A 22,953-nucleotide genomic window follows, 5' to 3' on the forward strand; every position below is an offset into this window, starting at 1 on the left:
TGGGCTCCGCCGCGCGGTCCTCTCCTCATGCTTTCTTCCTCCTCCGCCTCCTGATCAGCTCAGGAACGCATCAATGGCGGCGAATCTGAACGGGACAACACGACGTGAACAACCGCGGCAAGAGCGGCGACGCCGGCAGCAGCTAGCAGGTGGCGTGAAGAAGCATGGCCAGGGGCGCGGATTGCGATTGCGATTGCGATTGTTGCACGAGGGATTCAGCAGGCAGAGTGCAGAAAGGGGAAAAATTGGGAGACGAGGATTGCGGCTAAAAGAGGCATGCAGATGCCCGCGTGCATGTGATGCGTGAAGTTTGGGTGGCGACAAGCAATGGCGCCCCAAAAATAGGATTAGGAACAGGAGTCTAAGATCGAGGTGGATGAACAATGGCGATCTATATTCATCTCTTTTTAGATGGACGATTTATCCCTTTTCCAGCACTGGTTTAAGAAATCGTAACTTTTTTTTTTCGCTTGAGAGGGTGGAAACAAAATTTATATAAAAATTTAAACTCTGTACTTGACTACCGCCACCAGAATCATCAAAATCGCAGGCTTCCTGTACTTGCACAACAATAACCAGACTCTAAAACTCTGAATGGGCATTCTGAACAAACTCTGTATATTGTTCTCAACCACTGTTCCTCAATTCAACCTCCTTGGCTAGGTTGCTTGGTCTGTTGCTTCCTCCTCCTGGTCAGTGTCATCAGCTTCTGATCTCGGACGGTCGAGTTCCTCAGGAGAGCATGATGCTCGTTCTCCTGCAGATGTCGGCATGTCTGTGTTTTGGTCAGTTGTTGCATGGGTCCTAAGTAACGACAACAGTCGACAAGCGACTTCCAGTTGCAGCCTAAGGAACGGCCTGACGCCGGCGGCGGCGTCCTCGTCAGATGGCAGCCGCCGTCACGATCGACAGACCGAGCAATTTGCGGCTCAGCTTGCAGGCTCGGCCGTCGTCTGAAGTCTGAAGGAGAACTAAGTACATCCATCGTGCTCGCGCTGCAGGCTGCTCGTCGTGTCCGCAGGATGCCACCCTGCCAGGCCATGGGCGTGTCCTCTCCTCATCAGGCGCTTGGCTGCGACATTGATGACGATGGAGCCGTCCACCTGAAGCCGCCGGCACCCTCGCCAGATGCGTGCCGCCGAGCAATTTGCAAGTGCCACCGTGGCGGCGATATTGGCACGCCGGAGAGCCGCTACCACCGAGATGCTCTCACGGATGCATCAGTTGCTCTTATGGGCAGAGATCGTCGGCGATGATTTGGCGGAGGCCGGCCAGCCGGCACGCCGAGCGCTGGGAGTGGAGGGCGAGGCAGCTATAGATTTGAAGCCTGAAGGGAGGCGGTGGAAGGCGCTCTTCGGAACACGCAATCTCAGCCGCATATTTCTGATCGAACGGCTCAGGTATAGGCAAGGGGTGGACGGTATTTCATTTACCGTCCACCCCCTGGACGGTATTTGCCTATTTGGTTTGCCGACCCCCTTGGCCGTCGCCGTGCGCGCTTCAAGCCACCGCCTGCCGGAGCGCCGCCGCGTCTCAGCTGACCGCCGCATGAAACGGGGCCGTCCTGGAGAGTCCCCTTGGCACGGATGTGGCCCCCCGCGCCTGATGCCCACAGGGACGGCGTCGTCTTCTGTGGCGAGCAGCAGGCTGTCCGTCCGATATCCTGGCGGCGCGCATGACGATGCTGACGGAGCCGGAGCTCTAGCTGCACTTTTCTACTTCGATCTTGAGTAATTCATCATTGTCTCATTGATGTGTCATGGCAGTGAAGGATCCTGCACTTTTCTGAGAAATTTTGACTAGTGCACGGCGGCGTTGTTGGAGGGCGTACACGACGGCGGTGAGGGCGGCGGCGCTGCGCCTGCTGAGGCTCAGCGCGGCGGGGCTGGGGCTCGACGAGGGCCACTTCGAGGGGGAGCTGACCGCCGCGCCGGCCGGTGATCGTGGACGTGAACAACTACGTGCCGTGCCCGGAGCCGAGACTGACGATGGGCCTGGCGCCGCCGCACTGCTGCCCCAACGTCGTCGTCATCCTCGCGGACAACGGCGTCTGCGGCCTGCACCTGCAGACGCGGCAGCGAGGCGGAGGCGGCGGCTGGGTCTACGTCGAGCACCGCGTGGCGACGAACGCGCGTGCCGCGCGGACTTTGCTGGCCACGTTCGTCGTAATGCCCGCGATGGGCTGCGCGCCTGCGCCGTCGCGGCGCCGCGGCGGCGGCGCCGGGATGGTCCCCCGCTCGGCGCTCATCGTCTTGGTCGCATCTGCTGCAGGTCGTATTGATGATGTTGCTGTATGTTCCTCTGTGGAATTCCGATCCCTGATCGAGTTCTAAGCTTTCACTAATTAAGTAGAATCAACGTCGCGTTACGTTGACGCGATGCAACAACGGCTGATCGGAGGACATCAACATCCATCGTCTCAGCGGTTAGTGGATGCCCTCACGAGGGACATCTGTGCTGGCCTGGAATGGAATGCCAACGCCCTGAGCGAGGTTGACCAAAGACTTCAGAGTTTCCCCAGCGACATGGCACATCTAGCAACAAGATACCAGCTGAAAATCCATGGGAATAGGACACCGCTGTTGTGGAAATTTATGATCTTAAGTACCACAGAGTAGGTACTTTCTTGTCTCTTTCGATATCACGAAATTATGTCATCTGAAGTGTTGCCAACGAGGGATAAGTCATATATATTTTGGATCATTGGGCCGATTCAAAAAGTTGATAAAATGAGCTAGAATGGCATTTTGCATAAATAATTTGGAAAGAAAAATGGATTAGAGTGGCATGCCATCGTAATTAACTAGCTGACCAAAAAATATTATTGGGTATCCAATTGCATCTTTATAATAATATATACTCCCTTCATTTAGTTTTGATTGATATATTTTCATATGGTACAATGACCAAAAATATCAAGTGTGCTTATCAATCTAATAAATGCAACATAGACTTTTTTGTTGGTCCTCCAATGTTTTAACTAGAAACTCCTCGTTACTAGTGCTATTTATTGTCATAGCTCATGCCAATAGCAAATATAGCTATCATTTTTGAACATTTGCATTTTTGAAATATAGCTATCAAAAGTTAATAGAGAGAGTACTATTCACAGCACTGAAGTCTGAGTATTCTTAGCAGACTAACATACCACTATGGCCCTGTTTAGTTTCTAAAAAAATTCTACAGTACGCGTCACATCGAATGTTCGGACACATGCATGGAGCATTAAATGCAATTGAGAAAAATAATTAATTACATAGTCTAACTGATTAGCACGAGATGAATCTTTTAAACATAATTAGTTCATAATTGGATATTGTTTGTCAAGTAACAATAAAATATACTACAGTACCAAAACCAACAACTTTTTACCAACTAAATAGGGTCTTTCTCGATGATAATGATGTGCTCAATAGTCAAACTAGCTGGCGCTTCGCTGTGGGAGGCCAAATTGCTAAATAGCTCTTGCTGCTATTCACCATAATTTTCGTTTCATATAAAAATGATAAGGTACCTGTGAAATAGTGAAAGAATAAGAGAAACGCTCACTCTGTTCGGCTGCAACCAGCTAACAATATTTTTCTATCACACCAAACCAGCACTAGCCACCAGTTACAACTAACAATCAGTACTTTTATCTCATAATAAATCAACACCAGCCACAGCCAACCAAACAGAATGAGCTAGCTCCCTTAATCGCTCTTTACCATTTACCATAGTAGAAACAGAGAGGGGGTGGACTGTGGAACAGTAGCGGCCGGCCGACGGCCGTACATCTGCGAGTGTATTGGCTTTATCTTAGTTGGTGGATTGTAAATAACAAGATGGCTCCAAACATGCATTATTTATTGTAATTTTGGACATTGACTCGGTTTTCTAAATGAAAATTTTCTACAAATTAAAGTTTATCAAGATAGCATTTATAAAAGCAAATTAAAAACATGCTACCATGAACAACTACTTTTGCGTAATAAAAAGATTTTTTGACATGTATGTGTGCGTTTGCATTCGAGTTAATTGTAATCTCATACGGTCAAATCAACAGTGGTCAAAACGGAACTCCTTTCCCTTTCCCTTCCCCCTTGCTACAGTGAGAGAGGAGAACCGGCGATTCGCTTGGTCCGCCGCCGTTCTCGCCGGCTCCCCACCTCCGTAGGCCGCTCCGGCGGCGGAGGAGGTGGGGATCCGGCGATTCGACACGCAGATCCACCTGTATAGCTAGGTTTAGGCTTTAGCTCCTTTATCCATGGCGTCTAGTTGGCGCTGGGGGGGATATTTTGGTGCGCCGCTCCATCTCCGTCGTGCTTGCCGACGATGGTGAGTGGGACGTGTGTAGGATCAAGAACACCGACTAGAGGGGGGTGAATAGGCGGTTTAAAATCTAAAACCAACAACACTAGAGAAATTTAATTAGTAACAAAAGAAAGCTCTATATCATGCTACTACTAACTCTAGTTGGGTTTGCAACCTAGAGTGACAAGTTACAAATCAATCTCTAGTAAAGTAAATTTCTCAAAGTAAATGAACTAAACAAGATGAGCAAGAGATGTAACCGAGATAGACATACGAATTTATCCCGTGGTGTCGATGACTTGTCGGTCACCCATAATCCACGTTGAGGTGGATTCCAAGAGTCAACTGCTCCTCTATCAAGAACTCTCTTGATCTTGAACCAGCTTAAATCAAGGAATCGCTCCACACCTCGATTCCACTAGAGTTGCTCTTCACCACTCCGGTGAGGTGAGCACAAGACCTCTCACAACCGAAATCGGGGCTCCTCAACAACCTCCTTAGAGGAGCTCCACGAAATCCTCTTCTCCAAGCCGTCTAGGGAGCGGCAACTCCCAAGAGTAACAAGTCGATGATGCTTGCTTGAAGTTTCCCTAGTGCCACAAAGCTCAAACTCTTGATGCAATGCACTAGGATGCTCTCACACTCTCAAGAATGCAATCTCTAAGCAAGTGTGTGAGAGAGGGATGTCTTACCTCTATAGTGTCAAGTATGCAGTTCAAATGGCCAAGAGAACCTCCCAATGGCCGGGCATTGGGTATATATAGACATCCCCTCAAAAACTAGCCGTTACACTCTTTTCTGCGAAGTCGCGGACCGTCCGCGGTTCAAAAATCGGACTGTCGTCTCTGGTACAACTTTGAAATTAGCCGGCGGACCGTCCGCGACCCAGGGGCGGACCGTCCGCCGTTCATCCTTGAAATCCACCAGAGACAACAATGTCTCTGGTACAAAATGTCAAATAGCCGGCGAACCGTCCGCACCCCAGGGGAGGACCGTCCGCCGCACAGATCATCGCCCCAACCAGAGAAAACACCCTCTCTAGTACATTTTGAGTTAGAGCGGCGGACCGTCCGCGCCACAGAGGAGGATTGTCTGCACTTGTGCAGTCAGCTCTCAAACTTGATCTTTTTCAAATCTTTTCAAAACGTCGTTAGCCCTCATGCATGCATCTAGACATTTTGAGCAAAATGGCACTAAAGACCTGTCAAGCACGAGTACACAATCCCTCTTGATAGTACGGCTATCTATCCAACAAATCCGGTTACTTTTCATCCACTAAACACCTTGTGACTGGTAAAATGCAAAAGCCCTAGTTTATACCTTTGCCTTGAGCCCAAACTTTGCGTATCATCTCCAAAGCTCCACACGTTCACAACCAAATTCCTTTCATCCGTGGATCAACCTATGCTCATTATCTCAAATGAAATCGTTAATCCACAAATTGTTGTCATTAATTACCAAATCTCAAATTAGGGGCCTAGATGCTTTCAACGTGGCTGTGCGGTGGGAAATAAGGTGTTTCGGGGCCTTCTCCGACGTTGATGGCGGTGGATCCGGCGTCGGCTTCGACGAGGCAGCTGCGAAGCTGTCGTCTCTCCATGGCGGGTCTGGCGAGGCAGCCGAGGCTCGCCCTACGAGATCTTCTCCGCCCTCGTCCTCCGCGGTGACAGTGCCGGCTTCAGCTCGGGCTCCGATGGTGGGGTCCTCCAGTGCTGTTCCACTGCCTGCGAGGAAGATGTGCGGTTTTTGTTTCCCCGGGGTCACTGGCGTTCTTTGGTTCGCTTGCGGCTTCGGAGGCTTCTCTGGCTCGTCGGCGTCGTCCACGGTGCCCCTGTGCTCCCCCGTGAGCTTTCCTTTCCCGGTCGGCATCTCTGTCGCCGGCTGCGGACTTTCTTCGTTCCTCTTTGCTGTTGCTGCTGGCTGCTTCTTCGTCTGCCTCTGAGTTGACCTCGGGGACTATGGTGCGGCGGAAGAAGGTGGAGGAGGGGCCAAGGTAGAGGTGCTAACGGCTGGGTTCTTTCATCGTGGATTGTTTGCAGCTTCCCATCTGCTTTGGATTGGGGAAGAATGGTGGTTTGGTCTCCAGGAGCGTTGCTCGTTGGCCGGCGGAGGCTCGGCGGTGCCGACAGTGGAGGAAGAAGAAAAACAGTGTGTGCGGAGGTCTCTATGTAATTTTCGTTAGTTTCAGGGGCCTTTCTGCAAGAAAGGGTATACTGTGCAAGAACTTATCCTAATCAAATACATCTTTTCTCGCAAAAAAACCAACAGTGGTCATCGCTGTGTTGGCGCAAAATTAGGGCCAACACACACGAATGCGCACGATCGTGCAGCGAGCGACGGCACAGATGCGGCGCCGATGCTCAAGGCGGTCAGATCGGTCAGGATGACCGGTCAGACCGGTTCGCCGGCAAAGAACGGCGAAGTCCGACGAACGCTCGCCCGGGAGGGACCCCGTCAGGGCAGGCGCACGTATGGTTGTTCTAAGATCGGCAGGCCACCTAAACGCATTCAGACGTCGCGGAGACGAAGGAAGAACAGCAGAAAAGGATTGGAAGGAGCTAGGGTTTGGAGATAAAAATAGAAACAATAAACATAAAGAAAATTAATGTATTGATGTGTTTTTTGATCGATTGGATGTCTCAATCGGCCGTGACCCTTTATATTTATAGGGTGGGTGGACTTGTCCCGCAAGAAATACTATTACAAGATCTAAATCTATGAAAATCTCTAATTATACTCGGACTCTATTTGGACCGATCAGACCGATCGGCTCCTGCCGGATCGTCTACATCGTCACAGACCAGTCAGACCACCTGGGGCGACCGGTCAAACCGGTTGGTCTAGTCTGCTGCCAATTTTGGTTGTAACACGCTGCTCATTTCCGTGGCATTGGCGGGGACGACGGCGTCAAAGGGTGTGCCCCGCGGTCGTCGTCGTTTGTCTCCCGCCGGCCGACGGGCCACGCCAGCGACGTCGATCGGCCGGGCGGCGGGCGCGTCGTCCGCGTGCCTCGATTTCTCCACGCGGTGTTGGGGTTGGACTCGAGTAGCCGTCACGGCGAATTGATCAAGAAGCTGCTGACAGCGACGGCGCCAGGCGGGCAGGCAGGCAGCAGGCTCGGCGACGACGACGTCGACGGCGACGGCGATGACGGGAGAAGCTTCGTCGCAGGTTGCGCCGGCATGCCTGTGCGTGCGTGCGTGCAATGGTCAGTCAGATCGGCAGCAGAGAGCTGAGCTAGCCAGATCGAGCCAAGTTGAATTCAACGGGTGCTATACAACGACGACGACGCTGCCGCCGCTGCGTGTACACGTATGTATACATACGCGGTCGTAGTAGCTTGACCCATACATTTAGTACACACACGTACACTTGAAAGGGAGTAGCGGCTAATAATAATATAAAAGCTACACACACGCACACACACACACACCAGATGCACTCTCTCTACATCATATATCGCCAAGTGTAATAAGGTTACTGAACCACTGGACTTTGGGATATAATAATTATTTGGCATTCTATTTCCCCATTTTCATTTTTAGATGTATTAGGATTTTGAAAGTTCAGTGTTTATAAGTGTTGATGAATAATCAATAACATTATATGATGTCTAACAGTTGCGTCGATATATAGGCTCTCATTTCACATATCTTTTATTAGTGTTAATTGTTTAAAATTTTATAAATACATTATAGGATAAATTAATGACCAAATTTTCTGTTGAAGTTTTTTTAACCCTATAATATAATTCACCCTACATGAATAAAAGTGTATTTTTATAAAATAATCAAATAAGCAGTTAATTTCCTAACCTTTTGGTATATGACAGAATGAAATAGTTTTAACCGTAGCAGATAAAGCTTTACTAACAAATCAAACTCTACAGCAACATGTGATCTAAAAAAAAAGTCCACAATGAATTCAAGCTGCCATTTGAACATGGCCGATTTAGGGACGCAAAGCGAAACCACCAAAAAAATAACCTATTTGCAGGTTCGCGAACGGACCTGCTTGCATCCTGGGTTGGACAGATGCCTGGAACACCTTATTACCACTGAAACAGCCGGGCACTAGTGTTTTTTTTTGAAACGTGGCCACTAGTTGCAAGGCATTAGTATTTAACCATGCAAGGCTATTAGGCTGGAAGAATGTGTGAATAGGATAATGGTGTGAGGAGGCTTTCCAGGGAGAAAGCCAGTGGGAGGCATGGAAAAAGGGATCATGAGCAAGAAAACAAGCTGTACTTATATATGCATGTGTTGTTGACTTGATCTAGTCATGAAAAATACTTTTAATTTCAAGGTATTGAGAGCTAGGTCACTTTGGGCATCATGGGCAACACTGTAGGCTTGGTGCCTCCTAGCAGGTACACATGACATGCCTACCTTCCCAGTGCCCCACTGCTCTGGAGTAGGATCCCCCCGCCTTTTTTTTCTTTTCTTTTTTGAGATCATGTCTTTCCAATACAAAAAGTAATTCACGTTTTGAAATCTGACTTGTAAATAAGGTGACATCCTTGTTAGAGTTTGGAGTGGTATACATTAGATAATAATGATACAATTCTAAGCCTAGGCGGTGATAATCATGAAATTCGGGGTAATAATGATAAGACAATGACATACATTGGTAGGAAGTTTGAAAAGGTAGACAAATATTCACAGCTTGGGACTGCTTTGACCAAGACTGCTTCCAAGGAGGAATCCAAGTGCAAGGAAAGGTAGCCTGGAGAAGTCAATAGAAGCTATAATGACCTATTGGAATTAGATTATGAGAAAGACACAAACTAATTTGGCAAATTAAATCGGCAGTCATGCAAGCTTCTCTAGCTAGCTAGACAGGCAGTGGATAATTGACTAGGATAAAGACACATAGTCTTTGTGTAATCCACCTTCTTAGGAAACTTGGTGGCTGCTGTTAAGGAACCTCCAAGGATAGTCCTACCCTAGAAAGTCATTGACCAAATCGAGCACTAAATGGCTAAATTCTCCAAATTCCTTGAGTTGAACATTTGCTCACTACTTTTTTAAATCGGAGATCCTTATGATTGATATGTTTTGAGATGAGACTTGAAATACATCCAATCGCCTATTTACTGCAAGAATCCAAGCAACAAAATTGCTTTGTGACCATATCCTCATAGGTTTTCTATCGTCGATCGTTTTAGCTAGTGGGATCGAAAAAATGACTGATTTCTTATAAACATGGTATACTTTCCTCAAACAAGTGTAAAAAAGATTGAAAGAGAGAGAGAGAGAGAGAGAGGTTTGACTTGACAATTGGCTGTTTGACCGCTTGACCAACAGCACAGCAGCGTCGTCTCGTCTCCCCTCTGCGTGTGTGGCTTGGTTGGGTTGGGGGGCCTTCCCCTCCCTCCGCCCCTCACCTTCCTCTCCACCTTCCTCCCAGCTCCCTCCTCCGCTCCCCCGCCCCGCCCCGCCCCACGGCGCCAACCAACCCAGCCTGCCTATATACCTCGCCCCCGCGCGCCCCCCACGCGCACATCCATATGCTTAGCTCCCAGCCCGGCACCCATGGGCGCCTGCTTCTCCTCCGCCTCCGCTGCCCCCGCCGGCGCCGCCGAGCGCCGCCCCTCCAAGGAGGACAAGAAGGGGCGCCGCGGCGGCGCGTCTCCCGAAGGCGCGGCAAAGGCGGCGGCGGCGGCCCCCGTGCGGGTAGAGTTCGGCTACGAGAGGGACTTCGAGGCGCGCTTCGAGGTCGGCCGCCTGCTCGGCCACGGCCAGTTCGGCTACACCTTCGCCGCCACCGACCGCCAGTCCGGGGACCGCGTCGCCGTCAAGCGCATCGACAAGGCCAAGGTGAGCTCTCCCGGCTGCCGCTCCACGTCTTTGCGCGGTCTCCTCTGGGTGATTCCGGGTGCCTTCGTCCATTCAATTCAGTGACCTTTGCTCACTTCTTGGGTTGATTTCGAGGGGATTCCGTGCAATTCCGAGGGAATTGGTGATTGTTTTGCCGGCTCTGAGGTTTAGATGTTTCTGTGAGGAGAATGGAATTAGTGCCTGCCATTTTGGACGATTCCTGTAGCTCGACCAGTAGTTGGTCACATTTCCAGTTCATTTCCGGCTGTTTGGCCGCTTGATTTCTTCCAAGCCGTTGTCGTTTTCTTGGTGGTTCTGAGCTGCGGGATTCAGGCGTGACACCCGGGACGATGTTTGGAGGTGGTTCTGACATTCAGGCACCTTAGTTTGGCACTACAGCAGTACAGCTGTGTTATTTTGGGAAGTAATGGGAAGTTGCTGTCCAGCCCAGTGCCTCATTCCTGGAAATGGCTTAAGCAAGTGGTAGTTTTATGGAACGGTAAAGGCGTTTCTCCTCATTTGGCTGTTCATGGAACCGCTTTGTCCTACTAATTTCAAGAAGACAGTGCTGAGTTTACTATGATACTCCTTTGTAATGCCTCGTATTATTTGCAACTATGAGTGACTTGTGCCTAACACATTTCATATGGAGCTACATCTTGGCTCCATTTCTTGAATCCTCGCATGCTTGGAACTTGGAAAGTTCCTGTCGAAGAAAAAGTCAGGAAAGAGAACCCTTGCCCACTTACAGTGGACAATGCTTCCTTGGCTTCCATATTATAAGTGCGGTTGGCATTTACCTAGATATAAATAATTTGACCTTGGAACACATGTAGCTTTATACTAATCAACACGGTTTTGATTTCACCAAATATTTTGGGCCTTGTACAAGAGGGTGCCACAAAAGCTAAAAGGCAAATTCTATAGGACAGCAATTCGTCCGGCGATGTTATACGGTGTTGAATGTTGGCCTACAAAAAGGCGACATGTCCAGCAACTGAGTGTAGCAGAGATGCGGATGATGTGGTGGTTTTGCGGGCACACGAGGAGGGATAGAGTCCGGAACGAAGTTATTCGGGATAGGGTCGGGGTGGCACCAATTGAGGAGAAACTTACCCAGCATCGGCTGAGATGGTTTGGACATGTCCAACGAAGGCCTCTTGAGGCGCCGGTGCGTAATGGGGTTCTTGAGCGGGTCGATAATGTAAAGAGGGGTAGAGGTAGACCTAAACTGACGTGGGATGAGTCGGTTAAGAGAGACCTTAAGGATTGGAATATCTCTAAAGAGATAGCTTTGGATAGGAGCGCTTGGAGACTAGCTATCAATGTGCCTGAACCTTGAACTTATTTCTTTCGGGTTTCATCTCTAGCCTACCCCAACTTGCTTGGGAAAAAAGGCTTTGTTGTTGTTGTTGTTGTTGTTTGTGTCGAAGTGTCAATGTTCCTTTATTAATCTGTTGAAAGTTTGTACCACTGGTCACTGGAAGAAAATGTCAATTTCCGCGAACCTTCGATAGTATATTTTGAAACTTAGTGTTATAGTGACATTGGAAATATGGGTCATTTGTCTGACGCAATGTGTTACTTGAGAGCTGATTAGATGACATCCTTGTCAAAAAGGCACTGACCATGCCTGTGTGAAAATTAGGCCTCTTATTGGTAACGGAAGGAATCATATAAGTGATAAGAATATAGACTTGGATGATACTATTGACTATTTTTTATTAAGAGTAAAATGCATGAATAGCCATTATACTTGTTAGTGTGTTTCAGTTTGGCTATCATATTTTGAAAAGTGCAAATCGCGGCCACTAAAGTTGTTTGACTCTATCAATACAGTCATTACCTTTGTAGTCATACGTATTTGGATGACATGGCGTCCAACGTGGAGTTTTTTTTTTTTTTTGCAAATTGCTCCCTCTCATTTAATTTGAATTATTTGAGGCTATAATGGCTACAATCAAGAAGAATAAGGCAACAGAGGCACGGGCAAGGAAGAAAAAGGCTGCAGAGAAGAAAGCAACTCTTGCACAAGCTAGGAAGGTTGAGGTTGCACAGAAGAGAGCAGCAGTTTTGGCCGCAAAAAAGATTGCAGCCGAAGAGAGAAAAGCATTAAGTATTGCAAAAAAAAACCCAGAAAAAGCAGCTGCCAAGAAAGCAAAGAAAACCTAATATGTTTGTCTTTCTATTTTTTTTCAAAATAATATTGTTATTCAGAACTGAACTTTGATTGATGTAAAAATGCTACATATTGATGCTTTTAGTCACATTGGAGCTCTAATTGCTAAGTAGAGGTTAAACCTGCTAATTTTTATTGCCAAGGGATACAGAGGGAAGCGATTCAACAGTTCAAATCAAGATTTCTGGAAACAATAAGCTTCGGAGCTTTAGGAAATAATAAGCTCGTACCTGCACAAATAAATCAAGCTTGTGTATGCACAAATTATTGAAGTGCTCTCAAATCAAGTTCAGCACCCTGTGGAATTGGATCATTGCGGCGGCGACAGTGGCAACGCTGTTCAAACCAGCACTTGATTTAGATAGCAAGGTCTATTCTCAGGTTGACATTTAGATGCTTTATAGTTCGGCTTACTTGCCTCAAATAACTCAAATGAGAGGGAGCAATTTGTAAAAACGAACTCCACATTGGACGCCCCATGATCCAAATGCGTATATATTGATAGAGTCAAACGACTTTAGTGGCCGCAATTTGCACTTTTCAAAATACGACAGCCAAAGTGAAACACGCTAACAAGTATAATGGTTATTCATGCATTTTACTCTTTTATTAATAACATTTGAACTTTTAAGAGAGAACTAGGATACCCCTTTTGATCATGTTTTATACAGATTCTTAAAGACTTGTATTGCCAGGTTAATCTAGTATCCCTCTTGGAGATCATGAGCCTCATGGTTGCGCACAGATGGTCATCAGTGAATTTGCATAACTAGTGATCATGTTTAGTTTAGTTTAGATCAGGACACATTGAGATGGTAAGGTAAGGAGGAAAAAAAATAGAGTATAAACATGTGCAATTTGATAATTCATAATCCATTCTGGATGTTTCGTCATTCAATGTTTATTCATCCATGTACACAGTTGAAGCATTAGATGATTGCATTGTACCATCATGCCTTATTGCCTTCAAATATTGTCTATTCGACACCATCTTAGAAGTTAGAGCACGTTTTTTCTGGCAATTAAGGTTATGTTTTACTGTAACAGATGACCCGTCCTGTTGCTGTGGAGGATGTGAAAAGAGAAGTGAAGATTCTTAAAGCACTTAAAGGACATGAGAATATTGTTCACTTCTATAATGCATTTGAGGATGATTCATACGTGTATATTGTAATGGAGTAAGTAGTCCCATACTAGCTCCTGCTATCTGTGTCAGCTAACTATAGAACATAACTGAGCACTTAACTAAGACCTTGTTTTATTGAAATTTGATGCTGTGCTAGTTTACAATGACCTTTTGCTAAAGTTTTAACATCAGCCATATTTATCTTGTTTCCAGACTCCTAGACACTAAACATGTTATTCCTAAATAATCAGTCTACAGGTATACTAGTTCATTCTCTATTAGTTTTTTCTTAATGTACGGGCATATGAGACTGCTGTTCCAAATATAAGGGCGAACCTAGTGCTGTAGGCTTCCCGCACTGTGCGGGGTCTGGGGAAGGGTTGTCTTTAAGCCCCAAGCCTTACCCACACAAATGTGCAGAGGCTGGGGCTTGAACCCAGGACCTTCCGGTTACAGACGGTAGGCTCTACCGCTGCACCAGACCCGCCCTTCAATACTGCTGAATTTGAATACAGTGTGTTATAATACTTCAATCATTAAATACATAACTCTTTATCACGTTTTGCACTTCCCTTGTCTTGTATGTTTGTCAACTGATGCAGTTATTATAGAATATAGAATATTCTACAAAACTCACCAATAGTTAGGACCTAAGGGCTTATTGTTTGGCATTGTAGCTAAGGATAGCATATATGACCAGAACCAAATCTTATCCTCTTCTATTTTTGCAGACTATGTGAGGGTGGTGAACTATTGGACCGGATTTTGGCAAAGTAAGAAGCACATATTCTCCATCTTTTTGTTTCTTATATCTCAGCCTCTGTTTCATTTAATTTCTAGACTTTTGTGCTGTACAATCAGATTGCTTTATTTGGTTTGTGGTTGCTGGTACAAGGTCATTACTTAAGGGCATTTTTCTTTTGACAGAAAAAATAGCCGTTACAGTGAGAAAGATGCTGCTGTAGTAGTGCGCCAAATGCTTAAAGTAACTGCTGAGTGTCATCTGCGTGGGCTAGTTCACCGAGATATGAAGCCTGAGGTAGAAATTGAACATTTTCAATCTCTTTACCCACAGTAAGCATTTTGTGATATTTCACTACTTCTCAGGTCATGTAAGACTACCTATTTTCCTTCCCAGAACTTCCTTTTCAAATCAAATAAGGAGGACTCACCGCTAAAGGCAACAGATTTTGGTTTGTCAGACTTCATAAAACCAGGTACCACTTGGGGTCCTTCGCATCTATCTGGGATGTGATACGATAGATCTGCAGTCTAACTGATTAGTTCGTTATTTAAAATGCATGGTTGTAGGGAGGAAGTTCCACGATATTGTTGGCAGTGCCTATTATGTTGCACCGGAAGTATTAAAACGACGATCTGGTCTTGAATCTGATGTTTGGAGCATAGGAGTTATAACCTACATTTTGCTCTGTGGGAGGCGACCATTTTGGGATAAGACGGAAGATGGTATATTCAAGGAGGTAAGTTGACAACTTTTGCATGCCATGTGCTTCCATGTAAAATATGCTTGGTGGGAGTGCCATACCAGGCATTTTCAGTGCGCTGACAATGTTTTCTGCAATTTGTTTTGACATCATATGGCATTGTACCCTGTTAACTATTTGTCAGTGTCAGCAATATAATTATTCAGTCTTTTAACACGCAAGGCAATTATCCTATTTAGTGAGGTTGTCCTTCAGTGATTTTTGTACTAGCTGCCAGAATATGACTGTAACAAAGTAAGAATACCCACCATCTTTCACATGTGTAATGTGCTGTGATGCACAGATTTCATTACGATGCACCTAAGATGAGTAAGTAGCTAACTTGCCTTTCAGTCATCGACTTGTAGTTAACTTGAAGTCTGGAGACAACCTGTGGCCTCAGGCAACAAATGCATGGCCATTGGTATAGCTACTTCAAAATTCAAACCTATGAATTAACTTCACATGTGGCAAGTTGTATATTAGCTTCAGACATATGAGTTGCTTGTATAGGATACTAGGAACCTTTTGAGATCATTGTCTCAGCTAAAATATGTTACATCGCCTTTCGTATTCTGTCTTAACTTTCTAATACGCAATCTGTAAAGGCTGTTAAGCAATATGGTTGCCTTTTCTGTTCTGCCATCAGCCATCAGCTTTCTTACAATTTAAATATTTCATGCATCACTTTTATGCATTTTAAATCCATATATGTGATCTTCTACATTCTTTTCACTTCTTATAATTAGGTTCTAAGGAACAAGCCTGATTTCCGCAAGAGGCCTTGGTCAAGCATCAGTCCAGGTGCTAAAGATTTTGTTAAAAGGTTACTAGTCAAGAACCCTAGGGCAAGACTAACAGCTGCTCAAGCTCTCTGTAAGTTTCAATAATCTACTAGCCTAGGCATGAAGCTCAGAGTTGCATTATTTTCTATGTCCGAAATGAGAACACAGATACAGCTTGTGACCAAAACTGATTACACATATATTTTGCCTTCAATTAACTATATAATGTGAATATGAATGTGAAAAATGTGACTTATATCTTGCATAGCAATTTATTCATGTATCTAAAAATATCAATGGCAATTATAATCTTTTAGACAAGATGTTGTAATCTAAATTCAGAAGTTCAATAAAATAAACGTACGCTTATGAGGTTTTTAGTTCACTCTGGTCTTTCAAATGAGCTAGTAAGGCATTGGTGATTTGCTGCTGTGCCTTTTTTCCTGTTTTCATAGATAATTATAGGATAGTACAGCACCATTTTTCTAATAAATGAAATCTTGGCATTTCAGTATCCTCATGTCTTTATATGTTGATGAACTGTCATCTTTACTGATTCTGATTATTCTTGATATGTTAAGCGCATCCGTGGGTTAGGGAAGGAGGAGAAGCATCTGAGATCCCTGTCGACATATCTGTCTTATCCAACATGCGCCAGTTTGTCAAGTACAGCCGCTTTAAGCAGTTTGCACTTAGGGTAATAATATTTATCACAAAATTAATTTTATCATTTTCTCATTTTCCCCCCTTACAGTATTGCTTTGTGGCATGTTCAGGCTTTAGCAAGTACGCTCAATGAGGAAGAGCTTGCTGATCTGAAGGATCAGTTTGATGCAATTGATATTGATAAAAATGGATCCATTAGTATTGAGGAAATGCGAAATGTAAGTTTTATTAGGATTTGTTGATAAACATGTTCCTGAGTTCCTCTGAGGTGCTGATGGTCTGTGCACGTTTCAATAGGCCCTTGCAAAGGATCTTCCTTGGAGATTGAAGGGTCCCCGTGTGCTTGAGATTATTCAAGCAGTAAGTTTTAACCTTTTTGGTCCATTTTCTGTGGTTTCCCCTTTGTTTCCATGCAAATAGCCCAACCTTGATTCCAGGACAGAACTAAAACTGTTGATCCGATTCTGTGGTAGATCGACAGCAACACAGATGGTCTTGTGGACTTCAAAGAGTTCGTTGCAGCAACTCTCCATATACATCAGATGGCCGAGCTGGACTCTGAAAGGTGGGGCATTCGGTGCCAAGCTGCTTTCAGCAAATTTGATCTGGATGGTGATGGATACATCACGCCAGAGGAGCTTAGAATGGTAATTTTCTATTCCTATTTTGTTTTTCATGTTACTTCCAATCTGTGCGTAGTTCATCATTGATTATGCGCTTGCTAGTTTTCCGTATTGAATGAATGGAACAAATTGGCTATTGAAGTATCATAATATCATTGAGAAAAATGTCCATATCATCACTTGGTTTAGTCTTCTTCATATCAATCTATCTGCATGTACTAGGGATTGACACCATCGTCCCCAGCATTTAGATTGATAATTGGCACGGTAGAAACCAAATCTGACAGTATTCTCATTGAGTTTTTATTTCAAGATGCAGCACACTGGCTTAAAGGGATCTATTGAGCCGCTGCTGGAGGAGGCCGACATCAACAAAGATGGGAGAATAAGCCTGTCTGAATTCCGCAAGCTCCTGCGAACTGCGAGCATGAGCAATGTTCCCAGCCCAAGGGGGCCTCCACCAAATCCTCAAGCTCTGTGAACTGCGGTGAGGCCATTAGAGGAGCAAATTTAGGAAGATACCGTACAGTAGTCAATGTGTTTTTTGTAGCGTGCCATGTGATGTTTCTGATTTTAGCATCCAGGTTATGTGTGCAGCAGTGAGATAAGTTTCAAAGTAAATATTTAGCTTTTTTTTTCACGGAGAAGTATGAGAGGTCGAGATTGAAATGATAAATGAGACTCAGCAGTCCTCTTTCTGTACAGTACTAAATATGTATGATTTGATTATACTACTGGTCTCAATAAATTGTCCGAAGGTGTGAGGATATGCCGGTCCTTTGGCGTAATCTCAAATGGTTTGGTTCCAAACTGTTGAATGGAATTGAATTTACGGTAACTGTTGGTTTAGATGCATGCTGTCTGCATTGCAACTGAAACAAACAGACAATGACTCATTTGCAATTTGGAAGCTTTTCAAGATTCGTACCGGAACTAAACTTTTTGCTATGAAAATAATGAACTCAAAATCCGTGCGCTCCAAATTGTGGCTTAAATTCATCTTTTTTACTGGGTTAAACTAAATTCAATAACGCATCTGCGGTTGTTTTTGCAACAAAAAATCCTGGTGAATTTCTGCGTTTTCAAATAGATCACTGCACCAAGTTTCAGCTTAAAAACTTTCAAAAAAAAAGTTTCAGCTTAAAAATCATGCCAGTTTCCATCAGCAAGGTCACTGCTGCAATGTGCTACTACTAGACAGCCAAGCTCGCTCGCGCGGGCTTCTCCTAGGCACGCAGGCTTGAATGCCGCCGCCATGGATGGCGCCAAACCCCGCCGCCGTCCTCCACGCGGCGCTCCTCAGAGCTTCCTCCTCCGCTTCCTGCCTGCCCCCCAGCATCACCTTCAACTTCCTCCTCGCGGCCTCCGCGTCCTCCCCGCTCCCGCGCCTCCGCGCCCTCGTCCTCCTGGCAGTCGCACTCGCCCACGCCGCCGGCCGCGTGCCGCTCGACTCCTACGCACTCTGCCCCGTGCTCCACGCTGCCCCCTCCGCCGCCGAGATGCTCCACGCGCTCGCGGCCAAGTCCGGCTGGCTGGGCAGCGTGTTCGTGTCCTGCGCGCTCGCCGCGTCCCACGGCGGGTCCGGCAGGTTCCTGGACGCCCGCAGGCTGTTCGAAGAAAGTCCCGCCAAGAACGGCGTCTTCGGGAACGCCGTCCTCGCTGCTTATGTGGGCGCGGCGGAGTGGACGCAGGCGCTGGGGTTCTCGAGGAGGTTCTTGGAGCTGCAGCTTCATATTAACGGGTACACGATGACGGCCGTCGTACGGGCATGCGGTGAGGTGGCAAATGCTGATCTTGGCGTCCAGGCGCACGGGCATGCGATCAGGAAGTTGGGAGGCGTAGAGGCGGATGTGTTCTTGGTCAGTGCGATTGTGGACATGTACTCCAAGTGTGGGCTTGTCCACCAAGCTGAGCGGGTGTTCGGCCTGGCAGAGCAAGAGAATGGTGGCAGAGGTGATGTTGTGCTGTGGACGGCTATGTTAAATGCATATGGGCGGCACGGACAATGCAAGGAGGTTATCCGGATGTATGACCTGATGGTGGCTTCTGGTATCTATCCTGATGAACTGGCAATGCTAGCGGTGCTCTCAGCATGCCAGCATGCCGGGGAGGTGGCCATGGGGCTCAAGTACTTTGAGTCCATGCATGAAGATTACGGGTTGGTGCCCACACCAGAGCACTATGGTTGTGTGGTCAACATGCTGTGTCGGGCAGGGGAAGTGGCCAAGGCATGGGAAATTGCCACCAAGAATGGCTGTGCTAGTGCAATCGGCGTGTCTACATGGGGTGCACTGCTCAGTGCTTCCCAAGAATGCGGAAATGTTGAGATTGGGAAAATGGCAGCTCAGAAGGCAATCGAATTGGAGCCTGCCAATGTGGGCATTTATATTGAACTGTCAAATTTGTATGCAAGGGCTTGTTTGTGGGAGGAGATTGACCAGCTGCGGGAGGTGTTGAAGGAGAAAGGGTTGGAAAAGGATGTTGGATTTACTTGGGTTGAGCATGGTTCCTGAAAGAACTTTGAAAATGCTTTGTGTTGCCATATGATCCAACCATTATGATTGGAGCAGAGGGAGGCAATTCATGTTAGCGATAACCTGGGACAACATCCCACAGAACCGACTGTTTCCGGAACAAGATTGGAAGTGTGTTCTTTCTTTGCTGTCAAACTTAAGATAGTATGGAGGAATAGGTGAGATCAACAGCGGCCACTTTTTTTTTTTGGATGCCTGTGGTAACTTGAGATGTATCCCTGTGTGACAATGCGCTTATAGTTGTAACAGATTGTTACTTACCATGATTTCGTGTATATACGATACCATCGTTATGCTGCAACAAGTAGACATATGCAATGCATTTTGACACATTGCCATGAATTTTCTGACTGCAGTATGATGCTCTGGTCTGATAGTTGTATATTTGTATTGAAGTGAACGTACGGTTAGCATGGTTGTTGCTATGTGAGACTTGTCCCAAATTCAAGCCTTTCATGTGCCAGCATTTTTTTATATCACTAGAAGTATCCAAAGGAACATTCTGCCATGCAGTCTTCTGCAAAACATGATGCCTCGTGGTAACAGTTCTGAGATGAGCCAATTGGCATGGTTGCCGATATCTGATACTCCCTTTGGATTCAGTGTTCATGTGTCTGCAACATTCTTCTGCTGTGGACCTCAGTTATGCGTGTCTTCTTTACTTGATGAAAAGATGTAACTACACTGAAGGTACAAAACTCAGAATGTATTTACTTACTTTTATAACTCAGCCAGGGTATCAATGCTTTCTTAGATTTCTCCAGATTGTTATTTCTTCCTAATATTTGTGATCATACCTGCAACTTTTGTGTTTGAAGTGGCTCTTACAATCGAGATTAGGTGTACAACATAAAAACTGAGAATTGCTATGTCAAATAAAACTTTTTGGAAAAATTGCATTATAAATATGATGAGTTTACCTAGACAAAGCTAGTGCCAAAAAAGATCAGCCTGCTGGCCCGAATGATTAAGCAGAAATCAATGTTCCTTTTAAGAGAAATGAGGAGATACACAAGGAACTGAGTATCTGCTTTTTAATAAGGGGAACTTTTAAGGAGAAGGGAGGCTTGAATCCATGACCTTTAGAAGCTCTATCTCTTGCTCTACCCTAGGCTGCATGTGTTCCTGAAAGGGTTATTCTTTTTTGATAAATTTTATAATCCAAATTTTTGCAGTAGAAGAGTCTGAAGAGACCACCATAATTCTGGCATATATCTCAAACATAATTCTGGTGTATGTCAGAACTGAATTTACGTGAAACGCTGTGTTCACCTCCCAGTGCTATATTTAACAACTCATGCTGTATATTGGGTATGAAAATACTAATACCCGAAAGACATAAAAAACAGCAGTAGGTATCTCTCTTAGCAGCTAAAGCATGATTATTCAATTTGTCTTGCACAAGCAAGAATGCATATTCATGTGCCAAAAATCATGTCTGTTATGATCCTAAAGTGAGGTTTAGATTACTGTAAAAAGTACAGATAAAGGTAAAGAGTGCCATAACTTCTAGCTTTCTATCTATTTTACTCCTCACCACTCTCTTGACAGATAGAATCCATTTCTATTTGGAAACTTCAAAATTTTACAGAAATCAGTTATTCACCTTCCTAGATCTGAGGAGAGGCTCTTTCAGCGGGACCATATGCTGACTAATGCTCACTGGCGGAGCCAAGTGTGGGCCAAAGTGGGCCACGGCCCCCCCTTGCGATGCAAAAATTCCATTAGATGAATAGTAATTTTGACACTGTTTATTGGTTTAGCACCTCAATTACAAAGGCCGGCCCCCCCTAATTCTTTGATCTGGCTCCACCACTGCTAATGCTGGAAAATTGTGTCCATAACATCTCACTGTTAGTGGAAACCCAGAAAAGAAAAAGGCCAGGATGGCAAGCTTCCCTGAAATGATTCCTGCAGCTTCACAACCAGGCCAACTCTAACTTCACTTCCAGGGCAGAAATCAAATGGAGGGGCAGAAACAACCTTGGTATGATAACAATGAAGGAAAAGAATGCATTCCAAGCTTGTGTGCCTTTTGTTCTGCGGAACTATATAAACACTCAGACTCAGGCCCTCTTGCATCTTGTAAGCACACACGGACACTCTGGTTGCCCTTTTCTTGGACCAAAGATGGGTGCCTCCTTCAGTGCCTTCAACAAATTTGGTAATTTTCTCTCAAGCATTCTTTAGTTTTCATCACTTGAGGCAGAACCATGCGATATTTGTGAGAGTTGCTTTATTGAATGTTTAACAATGATCACAATGTGGTTTCGCTCTGTTTTTCCATCTCATTGTTGTGGGGAGTTGACAGTTTATGCTCTCCTTCCTCAGGACTCCCAGGGCTGAGCACGGCAACTACCAAGCAAGTTTATGAACGACATTTCAAGAACAAGAAGACAAGCAAGTTTGAGGACTTCCATATTGCTTATATCGAGTTCTGCAAGTGGGCGTCCTTCCTGTTCTGCGGTTCAATCTTGTGCCCTCACTTTATCTGTTTTTCAGTTCCCATCTCATCAAGATCTCCCCAATCACTCTGCAGGTATTTCAACACTGTAATGCCCGGTCAAGATTTCGACACTCCATCGCTCGAAAAGATTCAGGTAATTAATCCATAGGTCATGAGAGGAACATGTATAATTCTCATGTAACGTTTTCCAACATGGGTTATACAGCAGATTACATGGCATGTGCTGCAATGCAGGAGTTTTTTGAGAACGTCTGGTTGCCAGAGAATGACGACGAGACAAGGAAGGACTTGTTTCTCAAGTTCATGAAGGAGAATGTCAAGGAAGCGACGGTGGACGACAGCTTCTTCATCGTGGCAGGGGTCGCCGCACCCGTGGCGGCTGTCATCGGCAAGAGGGCCAGCGGGCACATCCCCTACGTCAAGAGCCTGAGGCTGGACATGGTCCCCAACGTCATCTTCGTGCCGGTGGTCACGCTCTTCGGCATCATGGGAGCCACCGCGTGGCAGATGAGCAGCAAGAGCGCTGCGAAGAAAGAGGAGGCCAAGGAAGACGAGAAGCGTGCGGCAGAGCAGCGCAAGGATCAAACCAAGGCGCCTTAGACTCTTGCCTTGTTTACCTCTGGTATATGCGTTGAAAAGCGATATGGATGACTCGATTACCTACTCGGTCAATAACCAAGAGTTTTATTTGGAACATTTTATGGTGCATAAATAATCTCCTCGGTACAAAGTGTAAACTTGGGCGTGAAAAATATATATTTTGGGCGCGTTTAGTTCCCAAAAATTTTCACCCAAAAATTTTCACCTCCCCTTTAAACACATGTATGAAGCACTAAATGTAATTAAATAACAAAACTAATTACACAGTTTGGATGTACATGACGAGACGAATCTTTTAAGTCTAATTAGTGCATGATTAGCCATAAGTGCTACAGTAACCCGCATGTGCTAATGACGCGGTCAAAAGCCTCAAAAGA

General features: G+C 45.6%; 3 protein-coding genes across 4 annotated transcripts; all 3 read left to right on the forward strand.

Moving 5' to 3' along the window:
• The first annotated feature begins 9,617 nt into the window (after positions 1-9,617).
• On the forward strand, positions 9,618-17,770 carry LOC120708518 (calcium-dependent protein kinase 4-like). 2 transcript variants are annotated; one of them, XM_039993936.1, is made up of 12 exons: positions 9,618-10,112; positions 13,339-13,469; positions 14,149-14,190; positions 14,345-14,456; positions 14,556-14,634; positions 14,729-14,898; positions 15,651-15,777; positions 16,268-16,383; positions 16,463-16,570; positions 16,650-16,712; positions 16,826-16,999; positions 17,295-17,770. In XM_039993936.1, exons 1-12 carry the CDS (start codon positions 9,828-9,830, stop codon positions 17,454-17,456), a joined length of 1,569 nt encoding a protein of 522 aa, XP_039849870.1. In that variant the 5' UTR covers positions 9,618-9,827; the 3' UTR covers positions 17,457-17,770. The 2 variants fall into 2 exon arrangements, with proteins under 2 accessions (XP_039849870.1, XP_039849782.1); XM_039993848.1 differs by having other exon boundaries at positions 9,634-10,112; positions 17,289-17,770.
• A 464-nt stretch (positions 17,771-18,234) lies between these two features.
• Positions 18,235-19,488, forward strand: LOC120647766 (putative pentatricopeptide repeat-containing protein At1g56570). The gene has a single exon (XM_039924615.1). It carries the CDS (start codon positions 18,235-18,237, stop codon positions 19,486-19,488), a length of 1,254 nt encoding a protein of 417 aa, XP_039780549.1.
• Positions 19,489-21,102: 1,614 nt separating this feature from the next.
• LOC120708640 lies at positions 21,103-22,713 on the forward strand. Its single transcript, XM_039994046.1, has 5 exons — positions 21,103-21,161; positions 21,328-21,673; positions 21,841-21,952; positions 22,049-22,109; positions 22,211-22,713. Exons 2-5 carry the CDS (start codon positions 21,499-21,501, stop codon positions 22,574-22,576), a joined length of 714 nt encoding a protein of 237 aa, XP_039849980.1. The 5' UTR covers positions 21,103-21,161; positions 21,328-21,498; the 3' UTR covers positions 22,577-22,713.
• Positions 22,714-22,953: the final 240 nt, after the last annotated feature.

This window comes from Panicum virgatum, chromosome 1K (assembly GCF_016808335.1).
Source record: "Panicum virgatum strain AP13 chromosome 1K, P.virgatum_v5, whole genome shotgun sequence".
In the NCBI taxonomy this organism is placed as follows: domain Eukaryota; kingdom Viridiplantae; phylum Streptophyta; class Magnoliopsida; order Poales; family Poaceae; genus Panicum; species Panicum virgatum.